Source organism: Apteryx mantelli, chromosome 7 (assembly GCF_036417845.1).
Source record: "Apteryx mantelli isolate bAptMan1 chromosome 7, bAptMan1.hap1, whole genome shotgun sequence".
Classification (NCBI taxonomy): domain Eukaryota; kingdom Metazoa; phylum Chordata; class Aves; order Apterygiformes; family Apterygidae; genus Apteryx; species Apteryx mantelli.
This window is the reverse complement of record NC_089984.1, coordinates 11,478,762-11,502,625: the sequence shown is the minus strand read 5'-3', so window position 1 is coordinate 11,502,625 and position 23,864 is coordinate 11,478,762. Positions and strand designations below refer to the sequence as shown.

Genomic DNA, 23,864 nt, shown 5'->3' with positions numbered 1-23,864 from the left:
TGAGAAGTTGGATACTGTTGGAAGCTGTTCCTAAACCCCCTTTAAGCACTTCATCATAATTTAAGACAGAAAGTGAACAGTACCACAGACATGTGAAAAATAAACCAGGAATCTGTCTAGAATTCGTATCTCAAAATATCAAAGAATAGTCCCATGGAAAAATATGGAATCACTGGCTTCTATGAAAAAATTGCCTGCTAGCAGTCCCAACACTATTTCACCACACATCATCTTTAGAGTGCACTCATAGAAGAGGTGAACAAGAGTGCCTTGTCTTGTCTTTTACCCTGCTTTATTCATTATTTCAAGAAGGAATGAAGTTTCATATTGATACAGGTTGGGACAAATAACATGGTATTAATAGGCAAATTACACATTGTTACATGTAACACAGGAGAAATTTCAGGAGACATCTGCTGTTCTGCTCTTGGGCTACAACAGACAGCCCTAATAAAATCACAATTTATTCAAAGTTTGAGTAGGGCTCACAAGCCCTGTTCTGGTTGGAAAACATCTCTATTAATGGTACTGGCAGTAACGACATGATACCTAACATGCCTGAAACATATCAAGCACGAGACATTGACTGATTATACCTAATTATTTTTGTTAGAAATTCTGAATGGTTATTTTCACATTAATAAAATCTGAGTTACTTAATAAGTATTTCTATGAAAAGGAAGGAAGGACAGACAGACAAAATTTTCTCAAGCCAATGGGAATGCTGAGGCTGGCTAGTCTCCATCTATTCTTTAGACTGAATGATGTTTGCTGCAGATTAGTTATGAGTTCAGCAATAAGATTCTGTTGTGTATCTTGCACACCACATTCCAGGCATACTAAAGAGAGTCCTGCCCATCTGATAAGCCAGAGTTAGGTATCTACCTTAAAGATTCTATGCTTGAACCAACTGTGACAAAATATATTTAGGTTCAAAAGGGTCCTATATAGATACAGAATAGAAACAAGGAGATGGAAAAAGTCAGACAGGTCAGTTTTCTTCTTAGTTTTTTCACTCCTAGGTTTCAAGATAGATGTGAGATATTTAACATTTGTTAAAAGCAATTCCTTTTTTCTTTTCGAGTACTAGTTAGAGATTGCAGAAAGAACGTGTTATTCTCTCACAGTTTTAGAATAAGGAAAGATGTATGTAACCAACATATATCAGGGTCATCTGTCCAGAAACAGAAGTTCCTAAACAAGGACAAATTTCAAAAAGCTATCAACTACAGAGGAAAGAGGAAGCAATTATCAAGTATGAAATAAATTAACTCTGCTTTTAAAATACACTTAATAAGCAATAAACTCAAATAACTATAAATATACAGGTTATGCATATAAATACATACGATGCTGTTCATTTCTGAAGACTCGTAACTTCCACATGGATGAACACTTCCAATAGGTTCCAACCCTTCTTCATCCCACATGTATGTGCCATCAGAACTATCGGATGGAGAAAGCTCAAAAGAGGAGCCAGCTCTGTAATTCATGTCTGGAGAAATCATGTTCTCAGTAGTATGCTTTGTGCTTTCACTGTTGTCATCCACTGTTTAAAGAAAACAGGAATAGTCAAGATTCCAGAAACAATCCAATATCCAAAATAAAAATTAACATGTATATTATTGGCATGTTAAAGGATTTGAAACTGTGTTGTAACAGATATCTAGAAGCATTCTATGGTAGTGTTAATGCTCATCCTAGGAGGAAAAAAAAGCTCAAGGTGGATTGGTTGTAACAACTAAGTATCCCTTCCAGCCTTCGCTAGTCTTTTACACTGCATTCAGCCATCATGAAAGGTAGTTTCTATAATTCAATAAGCTTTTAAATACATTAGAAGGTGGGTCCAAAAGTGGATTCTTTGGATCCAGTCTTTCAACTGTCTGAACAGTAACATCTCTGAGAAAAAGCAAGTGTGTACCATGAAAAAAACCATCAGACACTTGAAAACTGCAGTTTTTAAGAAAACATCCTCCATTGCTTCCCCCAATTTTTAAAGAGTTAATAAAGCATGCCCCTAGAAAAACATCAGTGACATTGCAACCTATAATTTAACTGATTTAATTAGGTACCCTACACTTATTCACACTGCTTAGATGTAGTTGCAGGTGCTCTCTGCCTACAGAGAAAAAAAAAAAAAATACAATTTTTCAGAGACTACCAGTCCAAAGAAATGAATGACGAAGCAAAGATAAGAGGAATTCCACAAGCCAACCCCAAGTATGGTTAAAGGAGGTATCATTCACTCTTATCCCAAAGAAAAAGAGCTCTTCTAAATCATGCTTGAGAAAGATAACTATCATGCAGAAAAAGCACTGTAAGAAATTAAATGGACCAGCCAGCCTAAAGCCAAGTTCTATTCTGGAACAATCCACAAACAATGGGAAATTATATAAAATAATTACAATCACAATATCTTGATTTAGTATCTAAGAGCTCAAACAGAATGTAACAAAGTATTTACCAGACACACGTATATCAAGCCAGTCATCAGGGTTACAGTGAGATCCTCCACTTTCCTTGAGAGAAGTGAATGGCTCTATCGCTGTTACGTTTCCATGCTCCAGTTCTTGAACACTGCCCTCCTGCTGCTGTATTTGTATTGTTCTATTTGGGTCTTCTAGGTCTATAAAATCATCACTGAAATCTTCACTCAAATCATTTTTTTCAGAGGATGACAAGGAAGATATAGATATTTCATCTCCATCATCACTCATACACATGACTTTTGGTCCATGTTTTCCTGTGCTCTCATGGAGACCCTCACCAGATTCTATTCTTTGAGTATCACTCTCTCTAATGCTATTTTTCTCAATTGCTCTATTAACGTTTGTTGAAATTTCAGAGTTCTCCACTGTGCATGTGTCAGGAGTTGTACTTCTGCTGTCATCCACAATGATATTTCCAGCAAATCGCTGTCTGGTGGGCTTCAGCAAAGAAGGCCGACTTAATCTGTATCCAAAAGAAGGTGCTGACCCAGATCCATTTGAGAGCGGGGGCTTCTTTGAACAAGGAGCTGATATACCAGCATAGGGTCTGGTAAACCCATACTTCGTAGGTTCATTTCCATTGGGTACATCCAACTGTCGCGCATTTCTTGACAATAGAGTTGACCTCTGAGATGTCCTAACAGCTAGATTTTGACTTTGATAAGGCTTTGTAAGATCCACAGCTTTATTAAAGGAATGTGACCTGGTTAAAGATGAAGTGGGAAGGAAAGAATTCGGAATGGAATGTGAAAAACTTTGTGATCTTACCATTTTTTCACAGGAAAAAGTCTTACTATTGTCTGTAGACTGTGCCAAGCTTTCTCCTGAACTTGTCCTTGTGGCACTGGAATTAGCTCTAGATCTCTGCAAACCTACCACTGGCCTATTTCCATAAAACCCATTTAAATGCGATTTTGGAGCACTGAGTCCAGAATATGAGGTCCTGCCTGACAGAGTACCTTTGGTGAATTTTGCTGAACTAGAGAGTCCAGGCAAAGACTTTGGGTTTAATTCCTCAGTAGAAGATACAAACATATTGGTTTCCTTTGCTGTTTTTGATGCAACTGAAGCAGTGCTGTTCAAACCCACCCTGAGCACATCCTTACCCAATGCTCCTTGCGATTGGGGATACTTCTCAGAATCAATTAATTTTTCATTACAGTTATGGTTAGAGTTGGACTCTCGCCCATTTTGATCACAAAGCTGATATTTATTTGATTTTCTCCAGTTGAAAGAAAAGGAAGACATGCGAACAGTGCCATTGTGCTTGCTGAAATTTTTGTCACCATTATTCCCTGATAAACTGACAGCTGTTCCATTTGGCATAGGTTGCAAGACACTTCCTAAAGTTTTTGTTCCATACTTCGGTAGCCTGGAAACCAAGGATGTCCTGATTTGATTTTTTTCTTCCATGAGCTATTGGGTGCATTGGTCCTTACAGGATGCTTGAATCTGAGAAGAAGAAAGAGAATATTAGACCGGAATCAACCACATATTAAATAGATGCAAATATATATAAAGCTGTATGTCTACCATATCCATGTGTCTAACCATACTATAATGTGGATATAGTAACTCACACTCCTTTTGTGAATTTAAAAAAAATGTTAGTCAGCAGAAGTCATTTGGCAGTAATACATTATTCAGGTTGCACGCATACATGCACACACTCTCTCTCCCTCTCTCTCAAGATTTTGGTTCTCTAGTTAAACTGTATTTTTAAATTTGTCCTCTCATCTTCAAGTCTTTAAAATAAGCTTGAAAAAGAAAACCATTATTTTCTTCACCTATTTTGAGCAGCAAATGAAATATTTCAACTCCACTACAACTACTAAATTGCATACTTAAGATTTTATATTTAAAAAAACAAATTGAACACGGCACAGACCTGTGGTCAGCAACCCTAACCTGTAAGAACCACAATGTAAAGTCTGACCAAAAGCTTATTTTTTCAAAAATTTTTTTTTCCTTAGTAAGACTATTTCCCATTATACTAGTCACACCCCTACAGTAAAAGGAATTCTGAAGCTGGACACAACATATCCTCAAGGACAAATTAAAAAACAGCAGTAACAGAACAACATTATTGAAAGATATCTTTAAAAAGGCATTCCAAATTATTCAGTTATCATCTTAGGAACTTCTCAAATCTTCATGTAAGCATGAGATTTGAGGAAATGGAGAAGTTTACAGTTTGGGTTTTTTTAAGCATTTTAGGAACAGAACAGTGACATGAATCAGATTTCCATTAGCAGAACCAGCATGCTTTATAGAAAGCCTATTATTTATAAAAATATCAAATGCACAGACCATATAAACATGGTTCTGAAGAATGAATTGTGAGAAAAGCCTCACTACTGAAGAAAGCTACTTATATCATGTATTGAGTTATCCATCATTAAATACCAAAATTAAGTATTTTTGTCACATGGTCATACCATGAAAGCAAAAGGTACGTATCTTAACACTATCCTTATTCAAGATGAGGACTCCTAGCCAATTTTTCTCTTCATATGGAAGCTGTAGTCTATTTTGGTCATCTTCTTACTCATCTACAAGACTTGAGGTAAAGGGCCACAGATGCATATGGTATTCAAGATACCAATTCTTAGCAAATGTCAGTGTTTATAAATGAATTTAAAAGTTTTACTTCTGTGTATTAATACATGAATGTGGAAACCTAGCCACAAAAGTCTGAGACACAAAAATAATGATAGCATTCACTTCCACACTTCTGAGAACTTCTATCTCCCTCATTTGAATTACAGGGATTCCACAACAGTCTTTACTGAAGATTTGTTGCATCTCAACTTACGGTCATGTCATTTCAGTATATTTTAAATCACACTTCTGTTTTATAAAGCCATAACTGCTTTACAGAGATATCTTCACCTCAGAATTTCTTGCCTTGAGAATTTCTGTCTGCTTGCTTTGATATATTGCTTGTTTCTTCCACACACAAACCACTTATCTACATCTTCATCCTATAGTTTTTACAGCTAACTACATCTGTATCATCCTTTTGCACAGCACATAGCCTGTTGCTTTTCCTGGCAATACAACTTGAATAACTTGTCTAAACACTATTTATTAAGGGCTTGAAATTCAGATAATAAGGCCTTGAGAAGTCTCCAAGTTTCAATGTCATATCTTAAGACAAGCTTTACCCTTGTGTTAAATTCTGCATTTGCAAGACAAGGTTTCTGTTTTTTTGAAGACAGGTGTAAAAGGATATCTTGCTTTTGCTAATCTGGATTTTATACACTAGTCTGTTCCACCTGCTGCTCTTACAGTGGTGCCAAGCTAGATAATTTCAATAGTTTATATGTTACTCCCTCAAACTAATATTGGTGTTTTCTCACAGATCTACACACAGCTAGTGGGACTGAAAAAACAGCACAAAAATAATGAAACTATGGCAATCATGATGAGAATCAACATATAGCAAGTAACATTATACTTAGTCAAGGTACAGGAAAAATCTCGTGCAGCCATAGCAAGCATTACCTTAAAGTGAGTCACTCCCTAAGCAGCAAGGCCCCACTAAGTAGCATTTAAGTTAAAACTGAAGTGGCACTAAATTCATGCAAACTGAAGTGCCCTTAAGATCTTGTACTCGAAGAGAATGCCCCAGAGCTATACTTCTGGAAGTAGATCTACATTAAAAAGACATAAAGAGAAATGTTCTCACAGAGATAAGGCTTTATTAAGGGTTTCTAATGTAGTGAAAATAAGAGAATCCACATCCTACCACCAGTAGAGTGCATTTCAATTTAGAAACACACAAAACTACTGTTTTGAAATACTAAGGCAAAGTGAATTCTTGCACTCTAGGGACATAACCCTCACTGAGTCTTATACAGAAGCACAAGCTTAGAAGGAGGGGAGGAAAAAAAAAGGGGGGGGCTATTTTTCCCTTCCTCCCTTCAATTCCTCCTTATATCTGATTGTGTCTTAGGCTTTTAATTTATTGTTACAGGGAGGTGCTACCACACCTGCACAGACTGAGGCAGCAATGATGGCGATGTCCCTTGTCACCCACATTCCATACTTTCCAATTCTCAAAAAAAATTCAAACCCACATCTTCCTTTCTCTCCATTACGTGGCTTAATTGCCAGGCTACTACTGCAATTCCCTTCTGCAACATATTCCAGACAAAACAGCGTGCAGCATATTCACTGCAGTATTCCTGTATACCCACGGCATTTGTTTTATTCTTAAGCAAATATCCTAGACAGCTACATTTCAGGTCCTGGCCCAATGACAATTCATGTATTCCATGCTAAGAATTCTTTAAACCAAGAACAACAATCAACGGGCCCATCCCTTCTTTCCAATTTTCCAGGCAGTTTACCTGAACATCATACAGCATCACAAAATCTTAAGCAAAACACTGAGCTACACATACGAGGAAATGTATGCTGAAGAACTGGTCTTACTGAACAGGAGACATTTAAATACTTCTTTTATTTGTTTGTTTTGCTACAATTACTAGCATTAAGAACATACCTAAACTTGAAGTCACATATCAAGCCTCCATTTAAATGATTCTTTACGCAGTTTGCAGAAATTATCTAGTTGATCTGCAATTTGGACCGTAATATTCTAGCCTTACACGCAGCAGTATCTAAATCAAGAATAGAATAGTAGGATCAAGTCACAAAGAAGCAACACCTCAGAGTTAATTACAAATTTTCAAGTACTTGCTTCAAACTGCAACCAGAACATTATCTTTTCCTACATAATATTTCACTCAGTATTTGGCCATATGTTGGTAGTGAGGGAGACAAGAAAAAACAGTGACAGAGGTAATCCCGAATGCCTCTAAAGGTCTGTAGACTCAGAGAAAACCAAGTTGGACTTTTGTTGAAAGAGATTTTCTGCAAGCACTGGGATTCTGGGATGTGCTCCCCCAATCCCGAATGAAAATGGGAGACTGCGGAGACCCTGTCAACGTACTTCAAGACATTTGTTTAATGGGGGGGGGGGAAGGGGTGGGGGCACATTATGTGTTTTTCATGGCAGGGGGGAGGGTAGCAAAGACAGACTTGGAAAGCAACCTTCTCAGAATCATAAAGTGATGAGGAGATCTTCGGTAACATAACAGCATTTTAGTGTAATATTAACTTAGTTCACTTGAGCCGCTAGATAACTATCTATATTGGCAAACATAAATCTGGGTAGTGTATGAAGGCGCCAAGTATCACTTTGATGCCATCCACTGTCCTGGACAAAGTTTCTAAAGACAACTACAACTGAAAGTCCAGTTGAACAATACACTGAAGCATGTCCTAACTAATGTCTTTCCATTACCTACACAACAACCTCAGGAGGACTCTACCATGCGATATAGATCACAGATACTATAGTTTAAAATCAATCATAACATAGACCGACTCTTCAATATATGTAGAACAGTAGCACCCACCTTATAGAAAAAAACTTAAATAAGTGAACTAAGTAATAATGGAGGATGTGGCTAGAATAAGAATGTTCCAAGTTAGCAAAATAACAAGCATAAAGATAAAACACTGTAGAAGCTTGTAGAAAAATAGGCCAATATTTCAGACAGGAGACTAAAGTTAAGCTCTTAAATACACATTTAAGACACCTACACACCAGCTTTTCAGAAGTGCTGAATACTCCACAGCTTTCACTGACCTCACTTACCTAATTTAAGTGATTATATGTAGATTTAGGTGCCTAATGCTAGACTTATCTCAAGAACAGTGACCAACATTTTCTAGTAAGAAAAAAACTATCACAGCATCTCATTCATGTGCTGGCACCCATAAAAAAAACAAACAAAAAGCCCCCCTTACCTACAGCATACCCGTATACCTTACAAATGAAAATTCTTTAATACAATTTAATTACATGTTAATATCAAGCATGTCAGCCTCAAATATACTTACTTTATATCAAATATATACTGTAAAGGTAATAGAAAAAAGTATATTTTAAACTCCTTTTTTAAGAATTCCACGCATAAAAATGGCCTTTGACTTCACGATGCACTCATTCATGGCAAGCATGATACTGAATAGTCATTAACAGATATTCCAACTCTAACAGAAAGAGGCAAGTCCTGGAAATAGAAATCTTCCAAATTAAAAAAAGTTAAATTAGAAAGCTGCTAATTTAAATTGCATGCTTTATGGATAAATCCCTTTTTGCATCTGCCTACAATCTCTTAGGTGACTGCGAAACTTAAATGAAGCCATTTAATGAGATTACTTTAATCCTCCAGCAAGTGCTGCAAATTAAACTTGAAAAGACAACCATTCGGTTCTCTAGGAAGGGTGCTTGCTCATTTATCCTTAATTAGGGAAAGACAAAATATTATCTCAAGAAAACTACAATGATTGCTTAAAACACTTCAGATAATTAAATCAGTTCCTTTAGAAATACTTGCCAATGTTTTATTAACTCCATAACTGTAACTGTTTTATCATATTTTCAATGCTAGGTTGCATTCCCTTGTTTCTACAGTGAAAATTTTCACCTGATTAATATATTTCTATTACCAAAACTATTTACTCACAGTAAAACAAGGAACTATAAAAACAAATTAATAAATGAAGTACAATGCTGTCAAAAACTTAACAGTACCATGTTTGGCAGATGTTACTTTTCCCGAAAACCAGGGGAGAATTCTATCAACTTGGTACTCTGCTCAATTTCTGCCCCAGAAGTAATGCTGTACAGCATATTTAGAATTAACTTCCTATGAGCAAGATTGTTCAGTTACCACAATCACTTTCATCAAAGCATAAAAAAAAAAACACCACACCCACACATTATCTAGTGCACACAAGCCTGATCAGGAATTAAACCAGTCATAAAGGGCCCAGTCTTGCATAATAATCCAGGGAAAAGGAGTTGAAACTTTTACTGACCCTCTGAAATATACTCTGAATTAACTGAAAAGGTGCTACATTCATTCCTTCCTTAAAGACTATTCAAGTTCTTGGTGATAATCAAAAGGTTGCTCGTTTTCACTCTCCTTTGCACTTTCCATATAGGATTACTTACACCTAGACAAGATCCTCCAATGTTAGGTCCAATTAGCAAATAGAACATTCACTTTTACTTCATTGACAGTCACTGTTTCAACATTTATATTCCTATCAATTAGATTCTCAAAGTTGGGTTTTGCATCGAAGACTGCCCCGCACATTGCAAAACAGTTCTTCCAGCAGAAGACAGTTGAAAGTTCAGACATTCCATGTTTGAGCACCTTTAAAATATGACTATCCCTATGACCCATGTCATCAGGCAGCTAACATAATTTTCAAGTTCCAAACAGATTACTATGAGCGAGACCGAATTCCCTGTTATTGTCAGAGCAGTGCAGAATAAACAGCTGCCTGATGAAACATATTCGATAGAGTGGTGACACACAAGAGCAATTCTGCAGAACTACTGCTATGCCAGCAGTTTTGGGTGTGTCTTTAGTACCTTTCCTTGACTGCAAGTGCACCTACATAAGATAAAAACACCAAATAGCTAATTAAAGATGCTTCTCCTTCAGCAACTTCGCAGTGTGAAGAATTTTTTCTCCAGAAAAGAGACAAACAAATCTGTGGAAGAAGATTGTACTGAAACCCCAAGATAGTCAACTCAAATTTTGAGTAGCAAAAAAGGCACTTTTCAGGAAGCCTATAAGAAGCTGGCAGCTGTAACCATACACAAGCTTCCTTATTCATCCAGAAATATTATGTCCATCACTGGCTGTATATCAGCAAACACCAACCATTATCAATCAATTTTTTGGTATTTGGTGCGGGCAGACTGACAGAACAACTGCCACGAAGCTCTGCACCATTATTCACATTCCTGACATCTTATGCTGGATATTACTGAAGTCAATGAAGTTTAGTAAATCCCATGTTTCCAAGCCAGACCTTATACTCCTATTACTTGCCCTTTCCAGAAGGCCTAAGAATTAAGAGATCATCTAATTCTACTTGCTTGTCTCAGTGAGAGACAAGTTGAAGCAGTAGTTTACCAATATTCATGCAAATTTATATTGCCAAGTTTATAGTGGTAGAATTCCCAGGGACCTTCATTTTTTTTCTTGGGAAAAAAAACATTTCTAGTATGCTAACAACATCGGCAGGAAGGTGCACATATTGCTCCTATAACCTATCTATCTCCTTTAGCGAAAAGCATTACATTTGGACAGAGAAAAGAACTGTTAATTGTTGCCCAAGCAGTGCAGAAAATGAGTGAAGCATACCCATGGGAAACTGAAGAGCAAATGGCAGGCAATGAACAGCTTACTTGAGGCAGACAAAAACTACTGCCTTGAATAAAAATTGTATCCTGTTTTCTGCATCATACTTATGACAGGAGAGTGCCCTGCTGAGATCTGAGAGAAAGTCTAGACATTCAAGATGCTCTGAACATCAAGATACCCACTCCTAACATCCCTGTGGTTTTGTTTTTTTTTTTTTATGGTAACTAAGATGCTCTCCACAAAAAAAAAAAGAGAGAGAAAAAAAACTTAATAGTTTAAATAAGATTAATGCATTTTGCTTCTAATTATCATCAGCTGAATCTAGATATATCTCATGGCCTTCGTGAATTAAATACAAGTTTATTTCAACTATGTCCACTGTGCTTGGCTTAGAAAAAAAAACTCTGTGCACCTTTGGTTTAACACAGCAGTTATTTTTACACTGATTTTTATATATTTGGGACACATAGAATGCAGATCCTTTCACCACAGATATTCCCAGCAATGATTCAATTTCTGGGTTTGAAGTATAATTAAAAAAAGTTTTCTTTAAAAACAGGAATCATTTAAAAAATGGACTAGGGCAGTTCCATGAGAATATCTCATTTCTGCCAGGGGAGAGGGGTACTGAGTGACATTAGAGAAAATGAGGGAGGCCCCTGCATCAGATGTAACTGCAGAAAATTTTTTTGTAGTTACTCAGGAACACCGCAAGACAAGTGGCATGGTTACAACTCAGTATTCAGCTTTAAAGGGACTGTTGGAGCTTAACAGAATGAAAGAAACTGTGGCTGGAGGTCTAGCCTGCAAACTCCTGCTCTGAGCAGGACAAGTTCTGAATTGTCCAAGGAATTAAAGGTGACGAATGCTGAGGAGCTGTGCATATTGTATGAACTAAATAGAAGACAACTAGTAGTTTCAATGGTTCAGAGACTCAAACTTTTGAGTATTTACGAGTATTACAAGGGTGCAATAACAGTACACATGTCCTTTTGTGTCATTTATTCTGCATAGGTTGGCTCTGGCTCAGCCAAAAAAGCCTTTTTCTGGCAACTCCCAGATCAAGTAAGATTTTCCAGCTCTGTAATAATATCCTCCAAGTCTTCCCTCTTCTCCTGTCTTCAGTGCCTCAGAAACATCTCTGTTCTTGAATCAATTTCCTATGCTTCATGAAGGCATGCACAAATTCCTTAGTGTTTTTCCCTTTCTTCTTGAGTTTGCCCAAACTGCACAGTGATTTATACTAGCATCCTTGACAGTCTGCCTGTTAAAAGTACCAGGCAGAAAGCATGGGATTCCTTGTTCTGTTTCTCTGAAATACAATTTTGTTGTTCAAAACTGTGAGGCTGCTTTTCCTGGAGAGTCTTTTCCTAGACTTCAGAGAGCTTAGAGGTAAGTCCTTTTCTACTCTTCCTCCCTCACCCTTGGATACGCTGATGTTCTACTTGGCTTGCAAAGTTTTTTCTATCAAACACGTAGCAAACCAGTTTTTCAGACTGCTGCTATATTTTATTTACTGTTGGTCAGAATGCACAAGGCCAAGGAATATTAGCAGAGCATGATAATGAATGGGCATGAAGGTAGGAGAGTACAAGAAACACATCATAAAGAGATTGGGGCTTCTGAATATCTAACACTGAACAGTATCTCCAGTCAATACAGAAAAAAAGTATATGGCATTCCTTGCAGTCTTTAAAAACTGTGTTGTTATTCATCAGAATACTGTTTCTTGATGTTTTGAATGGCTCGAGGACATAAGCACTTACTGGAGGAAAAAAAAAAAAAGGAAAGTGCAGCTCTTTGCCATAGAAGAAAGCTACCACAACACCTGCAGAATCAAAAATTACATTTACACCCCTTATGGGCCCACTCACAATTCATTCTGCCATTTATGCTATTTGCAATGAGTATCAGGCACCTCAAGGGAAAAAAAAAGGGGCCAAGTGTTATCTGATAAGAAATTACTAGTAAAATAGAGACAATATATTTTTAAACCAGAAATTTTACATGAAAATTTACAAAAAAATATAAAACAGAATTTGAGTTACTGTAAAAGGTTTAAGATTTTACTGAAAAATTCCACAAGATTTTAACTGAAAAGTAAAACCTTTCCTAAGGTTTCTCAAATAAGTAAATTTGCACTGATATTCAGGACTCCTACAATATGACTAGTAAGCCAGAGGGCACTCAAGTTCTAGAGGCTTGGCCAGCTGTAGCAGGAGAGCAGCTTCCAGGACAAAGAGGAGAAGATGGAAGAAGATATTTGGGGTGTGGGGAGGCAAGAGGAAGAGTATTTTACTGCAAAACAATAGAATTTCATGGCCTGCAGAATGAAATACTTCTCAAATGGTAAGAATAAAAAATATTATAGGTGACTCACAAATGAAAAGTGAAATGCTATGACACTTCTGACAGCCTAACTGTTCTCAAGGACTGAGGTCAGGAATAACACAGAGACACAATTACTTTCTGAAGCTCCCAACTATCTGATGCATCCTCCTGGAAGAAGTCATCAATTCTCCTCTTCCTCAAAGCCTTTAGTATTCTGGCCACAGCAGAGGCAAAACATGGGCCTATTCTGGCTTTCTTCGTCAAAATATTGGACAATGCTTTTTAGTAAGAAAATTAGCTCAAACACTGATGGACATAGTGTTTGTCTTAATTTGCTTATATGTACTCTACAAATCATTCATCCGCATGTGGCACTGTCATATCTTGTGAGATCTGAAGTAGCAACGTCAACTCTGTGCCTGCAGACAGAAACAGCATGCATTTCCTGCTCTATTGACTCTTCAGAATGAAAGAGCCAGAACATAGCAAGGATTTCCCTGGAAGTCCAGATAACACATGGCACAGCTGATTTAAAAAAAAAAGTCTAAATTAAGTGTGCTGATACCAAGAACATGCCAGAGACAAAGAGAACCTGTTTGTGCTTTAATGACAGGTCAGGACAGGCTTCAAAACATTACAAGAAGGTGATGAAATAATACTGTAATAACTCTGAAGCATAAACACAGTTGACACAAACGTGACTATGATATATGTAGCTCCAATGTAAAAATACTCATGCTAGAAGGTATTAAATTATGTGGATTACTTCATTTGTTATGTAACATAAGAAATAGTCTTCTGTGGAGAGATTCAATTCATTATTCCACTTTAGTAAATGAGTCATGTAGAAAAGGCCTTCTTAAACAGGGTAGCTTACAGTGCTGTAAAATATTTAGTGTCCTCAAAAATCTTTGATTGTGAACAGATAAAGTCTTTACTTTCTTCAATTCTTAAACTGAACTCTTATTATTCAGTTTAAATTGTTACCAAATTTGCAAGAATATTATACCAAATTAGGAAGAGACAAACACTATAGGTCGTCTTTACAGATCTAATGCTCTGTCACCTAAAGACAAGGTCTTATAGTCAAAGAGAAGGAATGCACATAATTATTATATTATGCACACACACACCCCCAAGTACTGCAACCACAAAGCATATCTGTATCTAGATTACTCTTGTGCAATCTTAACACTTGCTTATTTTCAGCAAGATTTCTATCCTGAAAGGTGATCTCTAATTGAATATATATGTTTGAAAGCTCCTAATCTTAGTCATCTGGTAGAGATAATCTCATTTTTAAAAAAAGAGTTTTAAAACTGACATCACTGTTAATGTCATACAGGCAAATTAAATTTTATTCTGCAATTGAGATAGACTGAACAATCCCAAATAACCACCACAGCCTAGAGACGAAGCTTTCTAGAAGTATAACAGTGGATCTCAATCTCTCCTCTCAGAAATTGTGATTATGTCAACATCAAAGCAACTGATACCAGAAACAGGCCCACTGCTTTCGCTGACGCTATTCTGCTTTCTGCAACAGCATTTCATGTTGGTCATTTCGATTTTTCTGAATTTATTCTTATGAGACAGATTAATCTGAGTTCAGACATAAAAGGGACTTCATTCTTCAAAAAGTAATTAGGATTTAACTGCTGTTGTCTAGCTCATATCTCATTTAAAGATATACCATGAACACATTCACTAGTAGCTGTTACTTCAAAACTGAAGTTTTAATCCCAAAACAAACATTAACAGGGAAGCATTTTCAAGCTTGAGCAAAATTAAGTTCATGAAGAGGAGCCCTTTTCCCTTAAAACTGTTGACTTTTATCAAATGATTCAAATACAACTACTCTCATTCGCAATACAGTGACTAGCTCTACTATGAGATATTACTTCAGTCATGAGCTAAAAAGTCAGCTTCCAATTACTGTTCTCTGCTATTTAATAATGCTATTTGTAAAAAGATTTTCTTGCTAATAAGAACAGGTAAGCTGGAAACCAGGTGAAACTATGGATACAGTTGATTATAAATGAAAATAGCCCTCTCTAAACTCTCACCTTGTTCACCTGTTGCTCTACCTAGTTTGTTCATCTGATGCATCTTCTCCAAATAAGAACACTGCTCTGTCTCGAGCAAAAACCCTCTTATGTTTGTACAGATACTGTTCAATACATTGTTGTACTGACTATACAGTGACTAATGATAGAAGCAATATTAATAATATGAACCTCTGCTGAACGATTTTATCTATGTGGGTATCTTAAAATCAAGAATTCCTGTTAGTTTAAGTCTGCAACTAGGCTGTGTTTATGATCAACACAAGAATATTTTTTGCTCCATTCATACATCCTCGTTCTTTATACTGGTGCCTGAGTAAGCACTCTAGTTATATGCTTAAGCTGAATGACAAGCACAGATAATTGAAGGAGACAGTATGTAATTCATAGGACTGACTGGTATTGACATATCTTCAGTAAGCCTTAACAGGTTCACAGGTGACAACTGAGCAAGACTAGAAAAGGTGAAGCAATAGGCAGGTAGAAGAAAATAACTCTAGGAAATTTTTTCTATATGTTGCCAATGCCATTTCAACCAAGTCTAGCTCTGTCAAGAGATCATGACCTTGAGACAAGAACATCTCAAAACATTGCTACAGATTAAAAAAAAAATCACATTGTTAAGTCAGCCACTGCAGGATTAAAAAAGACTGGAAAATGGACCGAGAAAGAAAATCTTTAAGACTTCTCTCATGAAAGAAAGCAGGTGAGCCCTGAATGAGCTTGAAATATTATATAAATCAGAATATTTCTCTACATATGGATTGTGGTGATTCAGCTGTCTGAATTAATTCTCTAGATCAGCCATCCAGCTCCAGCAGTCAATCTTATTTTAAAGGTGATGTGTAAAAAGTCATATTATCTACTATGGTAGCCTTAAGATGATACACAGGGAAAAGGAAGAACAGGACAAGCATATAATATTACTTCAACAACTTTCATATGATTTCTTGAATCTGATGTTGTTTATTTAGTGACCCTCAACAGGTCTCTCCTCCACTATCTTGTCAAGCCCACAAAATTTTTGCATCCACAGCAGCCTCAGGCAAGGAGTTCCACCCACTCTTTGGATGCCTATTTATTTCATCTGATGGACTCTACTTCTTGTATTGGAGGAAACCACAAACAGTCAAATCCATATTCATACTTCCCATAACACATCTCACTTTTATACCTCTATCACAAGTCATCTCTTTTCCAGGCTTACAAGTCTTAGTCTACTTGGTTAATACTCACCTAAAATCTCATTATACCACCTAAGATTTTTTATTTATTTATAACTTTTCTCTGAATCTTCTCAAATTATTAACATAAAGAATTAAATATATTACAATAGTATTTCTGTGATGGGGAACATGAACACCTGCAATTATCTTCACATGTGGGCACAAGTGAATTTATAGAATGGCATAATGGTATTTCACCTTTTTTTTTTTTTTATTCCCCCTAACCACTACTAACACTGAGCTTGTATGTTCAGGACTATTATAATCCAAAAAATCTCATCCCAGAGTGGCAATACTCAACTCACAGCCTATTTGTTTCATATGCAAAGCTAGAGTTATTTTTATCTCCCATGTATATATCATTTAACATTTATTTACAGTGCATTTCATATGCCACTTCATGCCCAGTTAACCAGCCCCATAACGTTCTTCTGCAACTTTTTACGGAGTACCCTTACCTGAATACTATGAAGAACTTTATCATTAGAAAATTTTGTCAGCTCACCATTCACCCCACTTGCTAGGTCATTTGTGAATATGCTCATTTGGGGGTCCTAGCACAGGTTCCTGTGGAACACTACCTGTAAACTCCCTGCACTGCAAGAACTGGCCACCAATTCCTACTCTCCTTCCTACCAGCTGTACCAGTTTGATTCATACGTATGTGTTTTCAAGAAGATACTGGATTACTTATCTTCTATAAAGTGAAGCTTGACTTCTCATCAGCATTCACTCCTAACCAAAAATATTGTAGCATATACTAATATATTAGAACTTTCAGTTGAAATTTGCTTACTTTTGAACCACAGCTTCTAAGTGCCACTTCCTTGCTATTCAATTTCACTTTATTAGTGCTGGACATCAACAGCTCCAATCTTAGATATTATTGCTATAAATCAGTTCAAAATCTCAAAAGCAAACCCTCTGAAAAATATTCTTGTACCAGGCAACTTTGCAAGTTTGCCACAGCATAACAAGTACCAACGTAGTTTTAACCACAGAGTGACAGCTTTTTATATGTATTTAAGTGTTTTATTTTTCTTGCTCATTTTCTGATCAGATCTCAGGTCTGATCATTTTCTTGTTAGATCTTCAGATCTGCATGTATTCATCAATGTTGGCTTCCTAAAAATGCAGAAGTCACAGACACTTGCTGTATTTTCAAAGATTTGCAGATGAAATATAAAACAGGACTCTTGATGAAATTAAGATGTGTAACTTTACTTACTGGCAACAGTTTCTCCACAGTATCAGTTTCTCCTATATTAGCTTACTGAATTACATAGAGATGGTCTGCACTCACATTTTACTTGAATTTACAGGAAATCTGATACATACGAATTCATTTGTTTTGTTGATTAAATAGCTCAAGGTTCTTCACTGTAAGCTCTTATTTTCATACACAACCATTTCAGAGAGCTTCCATGACTGAGACACAGACTTACAGAGAGGGATCAGGTTTTTACGTAAACTCTGTTTACTGACAGACAAGGCTATACAGGATGAAAGATTCTGCTCCTTTCTTCAAAGTCTCCCACTACTAACAGTAGTAGCTTTGGCCTTGAGAAGTTTCCACCTATACGCTGTACAAGTTTGCCTTACTGAGATGAAGGTGTAGTTAAAAGCCACAGCATCCCTCAAATCACCAAAAACATTGAGCAATGAATCTACGTAAAAATATGACCATTTTTATAAAATCAAAATAATGCATTTAAGTAAAACACATCTTTAATATGATTCACAAAAAGAAACTGAGTTGAAGTATCACACATGTTAACATTCTAGTGAGAAACTTTGTCTGTCTAAAACAGACTTCTGAATCTCCAGCTCAAATGACATATGATTTGAGCCAAGAGAATCTGGAATATTCAGTTCTTCCATGGCACTTAGCTTAGCTTGTGCTGTGTGTGTCACAAGCCATCTGGGCTAATTAGGCTAAATGCATAGCAGTCCCTTTGCTTTAGGGAATAAATTCAGAAATCATTTGCAATTTAAGGGTTATTCCAGATCTATAACTTGCTCAACCACCACATAAAAGTAAAACCTTATCAGCTGTTTTCCTCTGGCTAAGAGGCAAAGACCTTTCTTGTACTGTGAACCTTGCCAACATTAACCATGCTTCTGCTTCAATCAAAGCCATTAAAATGTACTCTATAGAAGACTAAGTGCTCATGAAAATCCCAACAACTATCATAGTGGAAAAGCCATCTCACTAAGAACTTGTGACATCTGCCCCCCAGTGACCTGGGGTAAGCACCCCCCAGAGAAGACTGTCTCACTCCACATGCTACAGGATACTATCAACTGAATTGTTCCAGCTGGATCTTCCCTCCAGCACAGATAGAGAATAGCTAGCAAGAAAAGTCCAGAACACTGCAAATCAAACTACTTTTGATCAAGGGAGAAATGCGAATCAAGCTACTTTTGATCAAGGGAGAAATAATATTCTCAGAATGTCTTCAAAAATACACCTACTTGATAGAAGTTTGGATGTGAGCTGCAGTATGTTTCCCAGAGGTACAAAGAAATACAAAGACCTACACTGACTAGCTAAGCTTCATCTTCTGAATAATTATTTTAATGCTATTGGGATTTCTTTGTAACATAAATGTGTTCAAGTATCCAGAGATTTACAGAAGCTTTTTTATTGCTTCAATTGAAACACAATACAGGACTTTAAACCTAATTATCAAAACCACCATTAGTATTTTGATCTTCTTAGCATCCCTGTTGGCAAGGAGTTTAACCCTGCTTGAAAGCTTCCAATTAGGAAGATGGTGCTGCTGTTTACACTTTCAAATAGTGGCAAAAAGAGAGCAACACAACCATTGCTGCAACCTTTTATTTCCTCTTGCCAATTTTCCCAGATATGAACTTTCTAACAGTTTTATACATCTGATGTTCATTTGAAGACTGATGGCATGAGGGCTTTTTATCTAGAGAGCAGGTGCCAACTCTTCTTTGTAAATGGTTTATTCCAAACACTGAATCCATCTTAAAGGATGATCGGGTCCAAGAGTAATAGGTTTTACTCCAGAAAACATTTACATGAACAGTTCCATTAAACAGAATTACTCATAGCATAATATTACATGTTAGTTGGGATCATTACTATTCACATTTTTATACATGAATATATATTATTAATTCCTTAGATTTGAAAATAGGTGTTATAAGAGACAAAAAATATCAAATACAGAGATCTTCTAAGCCTAAAACACTTCCACTGTTTAAAACAGCTTTATGATTAGAAGACTATAGTTAGCAGTTTTGCAACCCAAATTTTGAGATCTCTATAACTGAAAGTATTAACTGTGAGCAAAACCTAAATTTTGGCTTTAAAAGCATTTTGACTACTTCAGGTTGTATATTCACATAGGTTTTCGGTTAATATTTAGGTAGTTGGTTATTATTAATGTTCTTTTTTTTAGGCACTCACCTCTTCAGCTTTCAGGTATTAAATCAAAATGGGCTCACAAAATTTAGAGTTATGTGATCTATTTTGCACTTCAGGAAGTATCTGCCAAACTTCATTCAGCATCACCAAAAAAACCTAAATATTTACTGCCTCACACTAAACTTTCAACTCCAGAAAATATATTTTTAATGTTTCAGGGAATATTTACAATGGTTTTCAGTTCTACAAAAAAACACCAAAAATAGATCCAACTTTAATATATTAGTAAAAAATAAATAAAAATTTTGTTCTGCATCAATTGCAGCCTCAAGGACCACATATAACAGCAATAAACCTTCTAAGAATATGAAGCATCAATCCTACACATTCAACTGATTCCTTAAAGAACTGATAAACATCTTTTTATAAAGATGAATCAGATCTCCAATCCTTACCTTAATTTGTCATTTGGCCTGGACACTAATGCTCTGCTAAAGTACAAAGTTCCCATTCATTTTTTCTTTCTTCAACTGAAGGTAAACGGTTCAATTTCCTCCAACTCAGAGTTAAAGGCTGAAGTTGCCTACGTTTCATTGTGTATCAAAGTACATTTGACAGAACATGATGTTACAGCAGGCTCTGGATGATAAAAGCAAAGTCTCAGCATCATTAAAGAGAAAACAGCATAACATACATAACATTTTCTTCCTGTTATAAGCCATATCTGAACAGATTTAGCCGAAATAGATGCTCCACCACTTTTTTTTTAAGCTGTTAGCTTTGAACAACCACATACTCGGTGCTTTTGCACCTTCCCCTTTTGGGGGGATAGAAAGGGATCTTCGCAACCAGGGCCTTCAGTTCCCTGGCATACCTGCAGGTACTATTCAACAAACAGAAAATGAAAACACGGGCAGGCTGCCGCAAAGCGAGAACTGCCAGGGCAGCACAAAGCCAGGCCTGCCATTCCCCAGCGCCTTTAGCCTCCGGGCAGCGCAGCTGACTAAGCCGGGGGCAAGCCCGGGACGCGGCCCGCCTCGCCGCCAGCGCCCCGCAAGCCGCAGGCGGCCGCACCTGTGGCGCGGCCGGCAGCAAGCGGCACCGCAGGGGCCTCCGCAGCCGCCGCTGACATTCAGGCGGGCCGAAAGGTGAAGGCAGCGCCCGGCGGGGACGGCGGGGGGGCCGCCGCGGCCTGCCCCGGCCTCCCGCGCGGCACGGCGCGCCGCGGCCTCAGCGACGGCGATGCCGCAGCATCCTCCGCCGCCGCGGGGGAGGGCGGCGAGGGGGCGCCGGCTCCCCGCCGCCGCCCGCGGAAGGGAAGGGGAAGGAGAGGGAAAGGAAGGGAAGGGGCGCGAGGGGGTGGCGCAGCCCCTCGCCGCCGCCGCACTCACCGCCGGGCCGGGCCGGAACAGTCCCCTCCCCCGGCGGGGCCGCGCCGCTCTGCGCCCCCAGGTACCGGCCGGCGCCCAACCGCCACGCCCAACCGCCACGCCCAACGGCCGCGCCCCGCCCCGCCGCGGTGGGAGGGGCGCGCGCCGCTGCTGCCACGCATGCCCCGGCGCCCGCGGCGGCGGCGGCCGCCCGCTCCCTTCCTCCCTCCCTCCCCTGCCGCCCGGCCGCGCCCCTCGCCTCACCCTGACGTCACAGCGCCCGCCGCGCAGGCGCTCGGGGCGGCCTTGGCGGGGCGGCGGTTGCGCGCGCGCACGGCCGTTGGGGGCCCCGCCCACCTGTTCGTCGGCCGTTAGGGCCCGCGCGCGCTCCCCCCTCGCTCCGCAACGGCTCTTCCCGCTGCGGGGCGGGAGCACGCAGCCGATGTGTGCCGTGGGCGCAGCCGCTCCTCCCCAGCCCCGCCACTGCGAGTGCCCCTGCGCCGGCCCGGGCAGGGTCCGGGGAGCTGGGGCCCTGTGCCTGCCTGCTCACGCGGCCACAGGCCTGGCCTCCCCTTTTGCTCTCCCCTTGCCCGTGATGACAAGGCAAAGGCCAGCGCCGTGGCTCTGCCGCCATGTCTCCTCACCCGCCTGCTCAGCTGCCCAAACAGTCCTGCCCTCCGTGTGCTGTTTCCTGCTGGGCTCCTGAGACGCAGGCAGGCCCACTGTCCGCATCTAATTCGGGAGCCCATAGACCAATCTAAATAAAAATTGAGTTGCTAGGCCTACAAGTGTCCTAGCTCTGGGACGTACGGACAATGCACAACAGAAAGAGACCTTACTACCTGAAAAGCTGTAGTCAACACTGCAGTCAACACAGATGCAACTCCAAAGAAGAATAGACTGCCTTCATCCTAAAGCACACTGAAGTACTTGCTTATTTTATTTCCCAGAGTTTTCTGCCTGTGCCACAAATCATGAAGTACTGATAGAGTATCAGAAACTTCTGCAAATTTCAGAAAGTTATTTGCCTAGGGTCACTTGAAATTACTTTATTTATCAGGGTCATTTAACTGAGTCAATGCTTGCCTAGGCATCTGTGCGCTTGCATCTGGGGCCTGTGTTTCAGCATCTCGTGTGGTTTGGGATCTTCAGATGTACATTGTTTTAACATTTCAGCATCTGTATTTCTGTGCGTCAGCTTAAGATTTGAGTTTCATTTTTCTCTGTGTTTTCAGAGTTTCCACTGCCAGTATTTCTAAATTTTAGCATGCCTGCTTCATCAGAACTCCCAGAGGAAAAAGGGCATGCAATAGCTTCAAGCAATGTTCATGAAGAAGAAAAAAAGCCCTGTAATGGATAAGCATCATTTGCCGCAGTCTCTTGACTAGGAGTTGGGCAGGCTGCCCAAGGGTGTAAGAACTGCTGACAGATGTCAGTCCAAGCACTGCCAGTGCCTCCATACCTTTTTAGACACATGATGTGAAGGCTGCAATAAATCTGCCCCATGGAAAGCACAAAGACCTATTTTTAAATAAGGAACAATAATTGAAGCTTTTACGTGCCTTTTTGCCTGAAATTGAATATTCCAGTCACATTTATTCTTAGAACAATTTTGAAGCATAATTATTCCCCTGTGGTACAGGAAGAAAAAAAGTAAGTGGGGAGAGATTAAATCTCTTGCGCAAAGCTAAAGAGGTAGCAAAGCCAGGAAATGAACTCAGATTTCCTGAGTCAGGCGTTGTTGCTTTAACCACACAGTCATCCTTTCTTTGAGTCATCCTCAACTTCTCAGCGCTAATGTAAACATCAACTGCATTAGCATAGATTTCATTTTTCCCTACTTTGTTCAATAGAACGGCTTCACTGCTACCACTGAAATTTCCTGCAACTTTCCTCTTCTCCATCTCCTTCCCGAAACCAAAAGAAGTCATATTACAGACTCACTGGGAGATTCCTGCATTTCCCACTGCCTTTCTGCAGTCCCTGGAAAGCATTTCTTCAGGTGTGGAGCTTTCCTAGTACATCTCCTAGGTAGGTACCCGCAGGCATAGTGAAACAGATCAAGGAACAAATTGTTCCTTGTCATCACAGTTTTCAGCTCGATCAGAGAACTACATGAACGCTTGTACCAATACAAAGGAGGCATGTAAGCTATGTGTACTGACCTGGAAAAGGCGGTATAACCACCCTTTTTAACTCTAGCTCATACTTGTATTATCTGAAAATGATTATGATACCAAACTCTAAGAGAAAACAATACCAAAAAAAAAAGAATCTTGAGAGATTTTAGGGCAGATCTGAGAGCCTGTTCTTTTTATACATTTAACAAACTGCCATAATGCTTATATAGTCCCATGACTAAGATCCAGTCTTTGAGCAAAATCCATAGCTTTTCTTTGAATAATAACTTCAGAAAGTGAAGCCTTACATACCCAAATTCTAGCTTCTGACTATTTAACCAGAAAAATAGTCTTAACAATCCTACTGAATGACTACAGACTAAGATCTAGCTAAGATTCAGTGTTGTCTCATCTTACCGGTTTAGCATCTGATACGTCCTCAGCTTGAGGACTTTATATTCAATTGATTTTATACTAAATTGACTTAAATTGACTTTATATTACATTGCGAGATGGACTAGAAGCTTGTTTCATCCACTTCCCTCACTGACCTAGAACTGTGGCGCCTCCAAAAACAGAAGACAGCAACAGATAACAGCAAACGCCCCGAGCAGAGTGTAAG

General features: G+C 38.8%; 1 protein-coding gene across 5 annotated transcripts in view; it reads right to left on the bottom strand.

The window, feature by feature from the left end:
* CCSER2 (coiled-coil serine rich protein 2) overlaps positions 1-21,217 on the bottom strand; it is an 86,460-nt gene extending 65,243 nt beyond the window's left edge. For 4 of the 5 annotated variants that reach the window (XR_001294455.2, XR_001294454.2, XM_013955921.2 and 1 more), the window contains exons 1-3: positions 20,208-20,481; positions 2,465-3,941; positions 1,350-1,549 (exon numbers count right to left, since the gene is read on the bottom strand). Coding sequence is in view for 3 of the 5 variants with exons in the window: in XM_013955921.2 (XP_013811375.2) it covers positions 1,350-1,549; positions 2,465-3,902 (1,638 nt within the window). In the remaining 2 variants the exon portion in view is untranslated. Of the gene's footprint in view, positions 1-1,349; positions 1,550-2,464; positions 3,942-20,207; positions 20,482-21,143 lie in introns of those variants that run through there. The other variant, XM_067299795.1, reaches the window with a different exon arrangement.
* Between the last annotated feature and the right edge of the window lie 2,647 nt (positions 21,218-23,864).